This window comes from Aegilops tauschii, chromosome 5 (genome assembly GCF_002575655.3).
Source record: "Aegilops tauschii subsp. strangulata cultivar AL8/78 chromosome 5, Aet v6.0, whole genome shotgun sequence".
Classification (NCBI taxonomy): domain Eukaryota; kingdom Viridiplantae; phylum Streptophyta; class Magnoliopsida; order Poales; family Poaceae; genus Aegilops; species Aegilops tauschii.
In genome coordinates, this window is record NC_053039.3 from 328,140,969 (window position 1) to 328,154,905 (window position 13,937).

Here is a 13,937-nt window from a genome sequence, read left to right on the forward strand (position 1 = left end):
GCGTGGACTAAACGCGACACACGGTGTGACTAGAACTACGGCGAGAAAAATAGTCCGTCTTTCGTGGAGTGCTCTGTCCATGGTTTCGAGAAATGGGAAAGGCAAAATTCACAGTCCAAATGACGGAGAAGACGCCAAAACAAACCTGCTCCAATCGGACGGCGGAGGATGCCAGGACGCCACTTGGATTCAAACCTCCATTTCACATTTTCACTGCTCCCCCACGAAATCCCGAGACTACCCCTGCCCTCCCGGGTCTCCTCCTCCCTGGGCGGAACGGAGCTGTGGCCAACCACACCCCTCCCCCCCTTCCCGTCCTTCCCCCAGCTCAGCTTCCTAGGGTTTCCTCCCGATCCAACCCCGACCTCCATGGCCAAGACCAAGCAGGGCAAGAGGGACATCGACTCCTACACCATCAGGGGCACCACCAAGGTCGTCCGAGGTACGTGCTCTCCTTGATGCTGCTGCATCGCCATTTGTGCCGAGATTTGGTCTTTGTTTGACGACCCTGCTTTCCTGATGCGAAGTCGGGGACTGCGTGCTGATGCGGCCGTCGGACACGGACAACGCGCCCTACGTGGCCCGGGTGGAGAGCCTGGAGTCGGACGGTCGGGGGAGCGTGCGGGTGCGGGTCCGCTGGTACTACCGGCCGGAGGAGTCCAAGGGCGGCCGCCGGCAGTTCCACGGGGCCAAAGAGCTCTTCCTCTCCGACCACTTCGACACGCAGAGCGCACACACCATCGAGGGCAAGTGCATCGTTCACTCCTTCAAGAACTACACCAAGCTCGACAACGTCGGCCCGGAAGACTTCTTCTGCCGATTCGAGTACAAGGCGGCCACCGGAGCGTTCACCCCTGACCGTGTCGCCGTGTATGTGCTGCGTGCCCTGCCTTCCGCTAGCTGTCGCTCGATTTGCAATGCATTGTGGGGCTGGCTGTCGTATGGTGGTCTCATTTGGGATTTTTGTGTTTAGGTACTGTAAGTGCGAGATGCCGTACAACCCAGATGACCTCATGGTGCAATGCGAGGGATGCAAAGACTGGTAAATCTCTGAGAAAAAATGAATTCTTCTTGTCAGAGTTTACGCAGATGATGTTGTCGGTTTGGTGGTTATATGGCCAAGAGATAGCATCAGCAACTAGCTGCCTTGCATTCACATGCTGCATTCAGCTTATCCAGCTTATATCTTATTTTTTTGCCGTGCATCACGAATTAGTTTACCTTGCGTTTGGGTATTTTCATTGGAAAGCCAAGTTAAATTGTGGTATGACATCTTTTGGTTAGGACTGAAGATAGTCAAGTGCAATTGATGAACTTCTAAGGTTTCTTACAGCCTGATGCTCCACATTCTCATGCTTTGCAGTTCTCAAAGATATGTAGTTTACACTGATGTCACATTCATAGTTTTCATAAGATATATGATTCAATAGAACAATTTTGTCTCATGTCTGTGAAAGGGCCTTCTCTCTTAGAAAATTCAGCAATCTCTTTGTTCTGTGTCTCATGCTCTGTTTCAGCATGTGCATTGTGCTTTTGCTTGGTTGTTTGAGAAATAGCTGCCTTGAAAGTATTGAGCTGGCTCTGATATGGTGATGCCATCTCCCTGTGGAATACTTGGGAATTGCATATTGGATGTTTCTTTGGTGTTCATGCATACTTTGACCTTTTTCCAACTTCGAAAGTTGTTTGAACTACATAAGTACGTAAGTGTTTTGGACATACCATGTCAGAGTTTGGAAATCAGTATTTCACACAAGCACAGCATTCATTGTTTTGATTTTTAGAGCTATCCTTATTTTCAATCGTAAAAATGATTATATCTGCGGTTAAAGCATTGCATCTCATCCTTATATTTGTTGCAAGGAGCACCTTACCTACAGAAGTACAGAGTATCATCTCAAGGAACACAGTGTTGCATATTTATTAATCTATAAAGATGCAACACAAAAGAGATGTTTGTTGTTTATTACTTCAGAAAAAGATGCAAAGAACAGAACATATGTTTGTCCTTTCCTTCTAGTTTCTGACTTAAAGGTTGCCTGTTTTGGATTAATAATTCCTTGCCTCCTATAAGAGTATTTGCTACAACTAGTTTCGCATTGCAGTTCTCTCTTATCTGACCACCAATCATGTTAAATGTCTCTTAACACTTCTCTCCTACTTTCTATATATAGGCATGGCATGTGCCCTTTATATTTGCATACAGAACATTCAGCAACAAATCGGTACTCCCTCCGTTCCATAATAAGTGTCGTGGTTTTAGTTCAAACGGAGGGAGTATTTAGTACTGTGCTGCTTCGTTTCTGCTACTGTTGACCTTCTTTATTCACATGCTTATTCAGTATGTACCTTTGAACATGTGCAGGTTCCATCCAACCTGTATGGGAATGACCATTGAGCAGGCCAAAAAGTTAGATACTTTTCTGTGCGCGGATTGTGCTAAAGAAAATGGTGCAAAGAGACCTTCAAATTCATACCCGAGTTCACCAAGTTCTGATTCTAAGGTCAGTGATTTTTTGTTCCTTTTTCTTGACAGTATTGTTTATTAATTTTCTGCTTGTAGGTAACTTTATGCCTTTATCTTATTGAATTTAATTTCAAGAATTTCATTTCCAAAAGTTGGTGGTTCTTGCCCTTGTTCCTTCAATATTCCTAGGAAAATGTTTGGTGTTTGACTAAACAAGTACTCATGTATAGTTAAAATTTGCTGTCATGAGTTCTTTGAGTTCATGCATGTGTATAGTACTTTGTCAAGAACCTTATTATATTGTGTTTGCAGAACATTAGTTAGTTCCTTGCCAAGCAGCCTTACATATGCTGGCAATCTTAAATAGGCTGTTATGGTAAGAATAATTGTTCTTTGGTTAGCAAAACAAGTTAGGACCTTAAAGTGACATTCTGATATTATTTTGGAATAATTGAATGCACTAAGCTGCTATCAGCAGTGATTAGGATCTTCTTTGTTATTGTCACCCATTAGCATGATCTCAGTTCATGTATTTCATGGTGAAGATGAGCTTAATATAAGATATAGCTTTTTTTTAGTAAAAGATATAGCTTATTCAGCACATTATTTTCTATCCCTCTTTAATTTTGGCCCATCAACTGCAGGTTGAGCCGAAAAGGCGGAAGAGGTAATCGCTTCAACAAAAACCATCCCCGGTGAGGAGATGCACTGTTTATGGCGTCAGCCCCTCCATTGCTGGTGCAGAAAAAAACGTGGCGTTGTACAGTGCATGAGATGAGCTAGGCTATTTAACTGTAGGATTGAAATTATGTTTGCTGCTGTATCGGGAGCGTTTCCTGCAATCTAGGTATCGGCGAGAAGGAAATCGGGAATTGTACTGTCATTTGCTCTTGTCAAAGTAGCCCTTGTGTGTGAATTAACTTGTTCCCTGCAGGAAACGGAAACGTTTCCTGTGTGAATGGATGATGAGCTCGACTGTTGTAGTTTCATAATTTAGATGTGTCAGAGTCTTATGAACTGGTGACCATGACGGCATGTTTATGTTGTTTCAATAATTCTGCAATAATCCGTGCTACATACTTTTGTAGGGATTGTTTATTCCAAGTTGCCTGAAATTATATTAAATTTTAATAGCCTTCATAAATCGTTAGATCAACATCTAAATCATCATCGTAGATGCCCCATTTCATGTACTCCCTCTATCCATATATACCGGGTCTAGTGTGTTTTTTGAGACTAACCTATTACGTTTTTCGAGACTAACTTTGACCACATGTTAGAGACATGCAAGTTACATAGAGCATACAGTCAAATTCATACGTGAAAGGAGCTTCTAATGATATAATTTTCACATTATACATCTCATATACTATTATTAATCTTATCAATAGTCAAAGGGCAGTCTCGAAAAATGGATAAGACCCTATATATATGGATGGAGGGAGTATAACATACAAGTGAAATTGCACACATTCAACATTAAACTTTGTGGATCGGAATTGTGTGCGTAGTTTTCTATGAGGGAAGGAACTACTACGATTCATGTACACACATAGTTCTGGGTTACTGAATAGAATTGCAAGTAGAAGAGTGTCGGTGTGATGAGTTTTTGCTATTATGCGAGGGTGAAGAAGATAGTATGCGCACAAGAGAGGTGACATCATGTTATATATGAAGTCTCAATATGGCCAACAAATATATAATCGGGATTTACCCGTGGGAACCTCGGTCTAAGCACACCCACATTGATAAAATATCCAAGCCGTTTACAGGAATTTTGAAGAAATTTTATAAAAAAAATTCCTTTGAAGCCATTTAGTTTGTAGGGATATATTCCTATTCCTACGTACGACATGAACCAATCTTCATGTTTCAAAGAAAAAAAATTAGCCTAGACCCAATGAAAAAGTTGCTATCCTATGAATCAAATGGTATCTCTTTTTTTAAGGATTTGACATGCGTGTCATCTCATTTCCTATGATTTTTCAATTCTCATTATATTTCTATCATATGAACGAAAGGACACCTTAAAAGTTATTAAAAGAAGTCAAACAATTCTTAAACTATTTTGGAATAAACATGATCTAGTGTTATACTCACATATAAAGTTTCGTGAAGAAATGACTTGCGTGGTTTTCTGTGCCAATTTTTTTTGGTTCTATGTACAAGTTACTATTCAAGTATTTTGAAGTTGCAATTTTGTTTATTTCTCATACAGGAACACAAAAGTCATTTCTCCCAGCAAACTTCATACGAGTAGAACACTCGACCATGTTCACCACAAAAAAGTTCCAGAATTGTTTATTTTTTAAAAAGTTTTTAGAGGTTAGAATGCTTTAGTAGTGCGCCTAGAACAATATGTCCCAAAAATGTGTGTTCCATATGCGATATTGCAATAAAGAAGCAATATTACATTTATATCATAAAGCTCATCAAACAAGTTGATAATCTCATGGGTAACTCTGTAGCTATTTTCTTCATCCTTGAGGCATAGCAAACCGAAAAGACAACAAATATAGGTACTAAATAAAACCATTACCTTGTGTATAACTGTAATGATACCATCATAGGTTCTAAATTTGGGTGCTTCGTCAGGTATAACTGCAGTGAATGACGGGCTCTGGTACGACACAATGGCAACCGACAAGATCCAACTTTGCAACACACGTATTATCATCTCGGAAAAAAAATCATCATTCAAGTTTAGGAAGGCAATATCAATAAGATAAAATAAATATATAATTTACTAACATAAGTGGGGCGATAGAGATGTTTAACAATGTTGTAATACAAAAAGTATTACTTGGACTGAAAATCTAATTGACATATTGGTTATCAATCAAGAGTGAACCGACTATGTTCGAAGGAAGTCTAAACCCGGTACTTTTGACCAAACCATGCAGGACTTGTGGAATGTTGGCTACACATTCGTTAGCAAATGTACCGACACCTGATTTTGTAGGTCGTAATCATCTTACACATGCATTATATCTGACCATCATGAAGGGCTCATATCTAAAAGTACACATGAATAGTGAATGTACACACCAGGATAACAGGTAGTCCGTATTTGTTATCATGCCACATACGCATTGTAACGCCCGAATAATTATGCTACAGTAATCTCATGCTAATGGTGCCACGTTACCACTGTTACTGTTGCTAATCTTCGCTTGATCCAAATCGCAATCCAAATTCAAGTTCAAACTAAAGTCTAAAATTCAAATTCTCAAACGTGCAAACTAAAATGTTCAAAGGGTGGAAAACAATTTCTGGATATTTGTCATGTTGGAACCAATCTCTTTTGAATTCTCAAAATGCCCCTGGGAATTAATTTTTGGTCCAGCAGCATTTCATTTGGCCTTTTCAGTTTCTAAAAATGGTTAGGCAACTCCTTTTGGCCTCAAACTTTTTGTGTCTCTTAGAAATAATGTGCTTGATCTATGTGACAAATCTCATCTCAAGCAAAACTCATTTAGTTTTACAATTAAATAGAAAACAGTAATAAATAAATAAAAAGTTAAAAAGAAAACCCCAGGCCAACTGGGCCATCCGGCCCCTAACCCCCTGGGCTGGCCACAACCGGCCCACCCGCCCCTGCACCCACCGCCCCTGTTCCACCGACCGCGTCGCTACAGGGGAAGGGTCGCCCCCGACCACCTCGTCGACGCCGTCGGGGAGAGGATAAGGACTCCCCCCGTACCCTCGATTCGTCTCCTGCTCCCAGATCCACCTCGCCTCCTTCCCTCCCCCCTCTCGCCAGATCCGCTCCGCCGCGGCGCCCTGTTGCCGTTGACACCGCGCCCGTGGACGCCCGAAGCCGCTGCGCCCGACGCGCTGCCGTCGCCGTCGCCTTCGTCGTCCGCGTGCTCCTCGACGACCCCGAGCCCCGCTAGCATGTCCAAAGGGACCGCCGTACTCCGCGGCCCCGTCTACACCACCACGGCGGCGCCGAGGACCTCCAAGACGACGCCCGCTCCCTCTTCTTCATGGGGTCACCGCCGTCGTCCATCATCGTTGTCGCACCGCTGCTGCTACTAATCCGTCACCGGCCCCCTGTGCGCCCTCACTGTGAGCTTCCCCTCCGTTTCCCTCTGACGTGTCGTAGCCGCTTACCGCGCCGTCCCCACCATTGCCGAAGCTTTCCCCCCGCGTAGCTCGTCCATGGTCGTGCTCCGGCGACCGTTCGTTTACTCCAGCGAGTCCGCTCGCTTCCCCGCAAGACGTAGAGCCTCTACAGCCCCTTAGTTTGTCCTCGCGCGCGCAGTAACTACGAGGCCGTGCTCACCGAGCTCTTGGCCGCCATCGCGCCCGACGCCCGCACATGCACCCGCCGCTGCTTCTGCTCGCGTCGGCGCCCGCTGCCCTGCTCCGCATCACCGCTGCTCGCCTGCTGCGTCCGCGCTCCCATAGCCGTTCGCCACGCACGCTTCCCTCCCCGCGCCCGCCGAAGGCCGCTGCAGTTCGCCTCACCGGCACGCGTGCCCCGCCTTCCTCCCTTGCACGCGTCTGCACACTCTCCTTCTCCTCGTACACGTCCCACGCTGCCTGCACGTGTGCTCGCCACCCCGCGCCTGCTCCGTCGCTGCTGCTGACGTCGCCGCCTCCGCCGCGCTGCTGCCCACGCTGGACCCGACCGCGGCCGTTCCGCTGGCCGTGCCTACCTCCCGCCTCTGCCTCCGCCGAGCTGCCCTACGCTGCCGCCGCTGCCTCTTCCCCCCCCCCCCAGCTGCTCCGTCCGGCGACTCCCCCATCGCCGGCGACCTCGCCCTAGGGCTGCCATCGGCCGAGGCCGCCGCTGCCTGCGCCCGAGCTGGCCTCGCCTCTACCCCGCTCTGCCCGATAGCCCACTACACCCGCCCCGGTTGGCCTCCTGGGCCACTTCCACGTGGGGCCCAGCCCCTGGTTAAAAAAAAGGTTAAGATAAATATTATAATAAAAATAATTTACTTAATTAAATTGGTTTAATTAAGTCTAATTAGAATTAATTAGCTTAATCACCTCGTTTAGTTATCTAAACTGTTAGACTAGCCTAATCAGTCCATGACACGAGGGGCCCACCCCCTGTTGACCAGTCAAACGTTGACTGGTCTACCGGGACCCCCTGGCCCACCTGTCAGCCTCTCATACACCTCTGTGTATGCAGAGTTGGGTGCATCTAGCATTTGAGCTTTATTTTCAAATTAATAATAAATTTTAGAATATTGCTAAAACTTTATAAAATCATAGAAATTAATCTGTAACTCGGATGAAAAAAGTTTTATACATGAAAGTTGCTCAGAACGACGAGGCGAATCCGAATACGCGATCCGTTTGTCCGCCACACATCCCTAGCATAGTGAACATTGAACCTTTCCCCTCCGGTTCGTCTGTCCGAAAATGCCAAACTTCGGGAAAGCATTCCCGGATGTTATCCCCTTCGCTGGTAACGTGTAGCACCGCATTACAACACATCTAGCTCTACCTGTTGTACTGTTATGCATCTGTTTGCTCTGTATTTATTGTTTCTTCCCCCTCTTCTCTCCGGTAGACACCGAGACCGATGCTGATGCCCCTGTGATCGACTACGTCACCGACGACCCCTCCTTTTCGCCTGGGCAACCAGGCAAGCCCCCCCTTTGATCATCCTGATATCGCCCATTCCATTCTCTCATGCTTGCATTTGATTTTGCTACTGTAATTGTTTGCTCCTATTCTGATGCATAGCCTGCTTTTGTATCTGCTGTTGTACTTACCTGCTTATCCTAAACTGCTTAGTATAGGTTGGTTAGTGATCCATCAGTGACCCCCACCTTGTCCTTGTTGCCCCTGCTTCATCATCGACGACTCGATTAACGTGATCGACGACCAGAGCCCGACACCGCACCACACATCACGCCCCTTTTGTTGCTCGACTCTGCAGAGCTACTATCGAGTGCCGAGGGTGAATCCTCATAACGCACTCCTGATGATAACTTTGTAGTGTAGCTATTCGGTCGTGGTCAACGAGGGTGGTTCCTCCTTCACCATTCCCCGGTACGGCTCTGTCGTGTAACCCCTCAAGTGTGAACCTCGAGGGTGGTTCCTCTTACGTTCACCTTGATGATTACATCGAGTGGAATTCGCAAGGGTGATTCCTCGGGTTTTCCCCTTGATGATTGGACACACGGATACTTGGACTTTACAACTGTTACTTGGAAAGGCGGGTCGACCATGAGGGGTACCTGCGAGTGATGTGGAGACGGGTTGACCTGGAGGGTACCCGAGAATTGAATACGAGGTGTGGTCGGGCATTCTTAGCCCTTGCCGCAAGTCCTCGAGACGGGGCGACGGGGTCACATCTTTCGTGAGTCTCTGCTCGTGACCGCACTACCAACACACTAACGGTTTGGATATTTGATCCGAGGGGCCTCTAGCCTGATAGCACTAACCATCACGTGGGCATAGTATGGGCGTTCTGCGTCGTATGCATCAGCCGAAGCTTAATAGATGTCATGCGACTGAGCGGCGCGCGCCAGGTTGGACTGGTAAGCACCTGCCTTTTTAAGGAGGTAGCTAGGTTTGTTCACCGGCCGCCCACGCAACGTGCAGGAGTTCCCGGGGCGATGGCCCAAGACCCCTTGGGGCATAGGTTTAGTCCGGCGTGCTGACCTCTCTATTAACCTAGGTCGGGTTGCGGCGTATTGTTTGGCTGAGGCCGGGCATGACCCAGTAAAGTGTGTCCGGCCGGAGTTAAGCGAGCGTGGTGGGTAAGTTGGTACACCCCTGCAGGGAAGAAAACATCTATCGATAGCCCGTCCTACGGTAACGGACACTTGGAGTTGTATCCCGATCGATTCAACTAGAACTGGATACTTGAGGTGATAACTGGATAGTATGGCTCTGGGATTGCTTTCTCGCAGGGAGTCGAGAAAGGATCTCTGGCCGAGGTTGATAACACTACTACTACTTTACTTTATGCTACTCTTATCTCTTCTGGTGCTGCAAGATGCTTGGAGCTGCTTGAAGATGCTAGTCTTGATAGGCTAGGCTTTCCCCTTCTCTTCTGGCATTCTGCAGTCCAGTCCGCAGATACAGCCCATTTCATTGATACCGATGCATATGTAGTGTAGTTCCTTGCTTGCGAGTACTTTGGATGAGTACTCACGATTGCTTTGCTCCCCCTTTTCCCCTTTCTTCTTCTTTCCGATTGATGCAACCAGATGTCGGAGCCTAGGAGCCAAATGCCACCGCTGATGCGTACTACTACGTGGAGACCGCCGACGACCAGGAGTAGTTTTTTTGATGGGAAGGACAGTATGAGAGGCTCCTACTGTGTTTTCATATATAAATGAAGGTGTTACACAGTTACATCATATGTACATTAGTGCCAACCACCAAAGAAGGGGAGGTGGCTGGCCAATGCTGGCCTACAGCAAGGTCTACTAGTCAAAGATCAGCTATGAAGGAGGAAATAAGGGCAGAATGTGACCTCTTGGTTCTATGTTGTAGCAGCCCAAAATCCTTCTTGAACCTTTGAAGCCAGGCGTCGATGGTCGGGTCCACCCTTCTGAAATGCTGGTTGTTCCTTTCCTTCCACAAGCTCCAAGCTGCCACGAGGAATGTGTCGAAGAAGAGGGGGCCGTCCCAGGCGTCTTTGGTGGCTTGCAGCAGGTGTAGGCGACAGTTAAACGCAAGCCAAATGATGCCAAGTTTACGCCAGCAATGTTGACTAAAGGGGCAAGTGAATATCATGTGATCAACTGTTTCTTCCTGTGGGCCCCCACAGAGGAGACAGCTATGATCATCAACAATGTCATAGTGCCGACGTTTTAGCATGTTGCGCGTGTTGAGCTTGTCATGGAGTAAGAGCCAACCGAAGACTTTGATCCTCATGATGCAGTGATACCGGCATAGGCATTTGAAGATAGGATGAACGTTTGCGTCTCTGAAGAAATATTGATAGTAGTCGGCTGGTCTGTAATCCGTTTTGCCCCAAACATAGTGCCAGACATCATTGATGGTGGAGGTCGGGCTCATGTGGGTGGAAAGAACTTGCATGTCCCGCACCTCGTCAAGAGCCTGGGGGGACAGTGGGAGATGGAAGGTCGCGGCAAGTGGCGTGCTCTCCAAGAAACCCTTGACAAACACATCCTCATGCATAGTAAAGGAGAAAGCCTGGGGGTGTGAGGATTGCAAGACATCATTGCCCCAGAGATCCTTCCAAAACAGTGCTGTCATACCCGACACCACCTGTACCTGCAATATTCCACGATAGATGGGGGTGAGCTTCAGGATATCACGCCACCAGAATGAGCCGATCGGCGCCATTGCATGCGGTATCTTATCCACGTAGTAAGCGTCCCATATGAGCTGTACCCACGGAATATCCATCTTGTTATAGAACTTGTGGAAGAACTTCATGAGAAATGCATCGTTCTGTAGCTTAATGTTGATGACTCCGAGGCCTCCAAGTTTTTTGGGTTTACACACCATATCCCAAGCGGCTAAGGAGTTGCACTTGTCACCCTGTTCAGTTTTCTTGGTCCATAGACATCTCCGCCTGATCTTGTCAAGCATCTCGATCAGTTTAGGGGGGAACTTGAGCGTGCACATGGCATATGTGAGTAAAGAAGTAACAGTTGCACTAAGCCATGAAAGCTTGCCACCGTAGTACATCATCGTGATAGTAGAGGTGAGGCGGCGTTCAGCACTACAAACAAGTGGCATGAGGTCCAGTACGGTGGGTTTGGACGTACCGAGTGGCAAGCCAAGATATGTGAATGGCATCGAACCAACCGTGCATCCGAACAGATTTGCAAAAGCGGCAACTGCATTCTCAGAGAGGTTGATTGGGATGAGCGCGGATTTATGGAAGTTAATCCGCAAGCCAATGGATGATGCATAGTTGGTCGAAATCCCTTTGATGATGGTCGCTTGTTTTGTGCATGCCGGCATTACCAGGATCGTATCATCGGCGTATTGGACCACCGGATAGTCTGTTTGTCCAGCACAGGGGAACGACAACTGGATTTGGCCTTGTCTAAAAGCAGCATTGATGGCGGCCTGAAGAAGGTCAGCGGCTAACACAAAAATAAGGGGAGACAGAGGATCCCCTTGGCGAACTCCGCTGCGACAGTGAAACTGACGGCCGGGAACCCCGTTTAGCAGTACCGATGAGCGACCAGTGGAAAAATGCTACCAATCTAGGACAACAACTTGTCGCTAAAACCCATGTGTTTCATGATGTTAAGCATGGGGCGTGTTCAATTGTATCGAAGGCTTTGGCGAAATCTAGTTTTAGAAGGATAATTTCCCGCTTCGAAGCTTGACACTGATGAATGTACTGAAAGGCCCATGCAAGATAGTCCTGGATCGTGCTCCCCTTGATGAAAACATATTGGTTTGTGTGGATGCTTTTCAGAATGATGCGCTGTAACCGATTCGCAAGGAGCTTGGTGATCAATTTTAAGCAGCAATTAAGCAATGTGATCGGCCTATAATCATTCACAGTCTCGGGAGAATTGGTTTTTGGGATTAGGGTAATGATCCCATCATTTATACTTGTGAGGTCCAGGCTACCTTCGTGGAATTGATCACAGAGAGAGTAGAAATCATGTTTGATGAGAGGCCAACACGCCTTGAGGAAGGCACCGCTGAATCCTTCAGGGCCTGGAGCACGATCAGCAGGCATTTCCTTAACCACCTCATCGATTTCAGCGTGTGTAAACAGGTCAGTAAGGTGGTCTAGGTTGTCGTGGCGCTGGATGATGTCCGGAAGGTTAAATATCATTTCAGTCAGGCGCGATGTGCCCAAACGATTAGTATAAGTTTGGAAGAGCAAAGCTTCCTTCCCAACATGATCTTCCACAGTTTCCCCTTTCTGAAACTCACAATGTTGTTGTGTATGAACCGTTCCGTGGCAACCACTTGGAAGAACTTAGTGTTTTCATCTCCGAATTTGATCCAACGGATGGTGCAGCATTTCTTCCAGTACTGGTTTTGATAGGTAAGAAGGCGTAGTAGATGTTTCTTGAGGATGGAGCAGAAATTCGTCTCAGGTATGGACATGAGTCTATTGTTTTCTAGCTCATCCAATTGAGCCAAAACCTCATTACAGTTCGCGATGGCCACTGAGAGGCGAGAGAGGTTTTTGCTCCAAAGTTTCAGGGCATGCCGGAGCGCTTTAAATTTACGGCAGAGAACTGTCGCAGCATTATGGGATCTGACTGGTTTGTTCCAAACCTCCTGAACTAGATCTGTGAAGCCAGGGTGCAGGATCCAGTAGGGTTTGAAAAAAATTGCTTCGAGGTATAGTAGTTTGAAGGGAAACCAGGCAAGGGACATGGTCGGAGATAGGCTTACCAAGAGGTTTAACCATGGTGTTTGGGTAAGCATTAGTCCAGTGGAGCAAGGTAAGGAACCAATCTAATTGCTCAAGGAGGGGATCTTGTTTCATGTTACTCCAGGTGTAGGATCGACCTTTAATGGGCAATTCAATGAGGCTTTGTTTGCGAATAATATCATTAAATGTACACATGTCATGAGGACAACCTCCAGGCTTGTTACGATTATCAGGTGCTCGAATATAGTTGAAGTCACCAAGAAGGAGCCAGTCTTGCGTGGGGGGAATGTCAATATCATAGAGCCAATTTGTAAAGGTCACACGTGCGTCACCCGAGCAGGGCCCATATATGTTGGCCAGAGTCCACGATTGAGCAGATAAGGTACTCGTGAAATTAATAACCAGGGCAAATTCAGATGAATATATCACATTACCAGAGAACGTAGAGCTTTTCCAAATTGTAACTAAACCCCCCGAGGCCCCTTGAGAGGGGACAAAAGTAAATTTATCAAACGGCCGAGGACAACAAGTCTTAATAAACGATAAATCAAAAGATGTCTTTTTGGTCTCTTGCAAGCAAATCAACGAACAACCACTAGATCGAACCGCATTATTCAGGGCAAGTTGTTTGTCATCTGCATTCAGTCCATGGATATTCCAACAGAGCACATTCCAATTGTGCAAAGGAGGCATGTAAAATGAGGGTTTTAGGCCCTGTGGACATTAGACTCACCCTCAGGCTCCTGTGGCGAAGAGGTCGAGTGCAGGGACGTAGCAGAAGTTGTCGAGGGTGCAGCAGTGAGTATCTCTTCAGACAATTCAGCAGGAGGGACCACGCACCTATTGATGCCAATATCTTGCAGAACATGGACTGGCGTGGGAGGTATGGTCTCATCCATAGCAGTCTGAGCAGAAGAGGAAGATCCAACTGAAGGCACCAGTCGCGGTTTAACACATGAGATGACAGGGCGGGCGTTAGTGATCTGCTGCGTCTTGAAACCATTGTATTTGTTAGAGCGGTTGCTGCGGCGCACCTCTATAGTGGAGATGAGGGCAGGAGGACGGGTGCGGCGACCACGGGTGATCACAGGGACAGTCGGCATGGTGATGGCATTGACATCAGCAAGCCCAGGCGGATCAGACACAATTCTGGGAGAAGCATTGTCA

General features: G+C 46.9%; 1 protein-coding gene across 1 annotated transcript; it reads left to right on the forward strand.

The window, feature by feature from the left end:
* The first annotated feature begins 212 nt into the window (after positions 1 to 212).
* On the forward strand, positions 213 to 3,480 carry LOC109735808 (chromatin remodeling protein EBS). Its single transcript, XM_020295012.4, has 5 exons — positions 213 to 442; positions 528 to 870; positions 974 to 1,042; positions 2,366 to 2,504; positions 3,112 to 3,480. Exons 1-5 carry the CDS (start codon positions 370 to 372, stop codon positions 3,136 to 3,138), a joined length of 651 nt encoding a protein of 216 aa, XP_020150601.1. The 5' UTR covers positions 213 to 369; the 3' UTR covers positions 3,139 to 3,480.
* Positions 3,481 to 13,937: the final 10,457 nt, after the last annotated feature.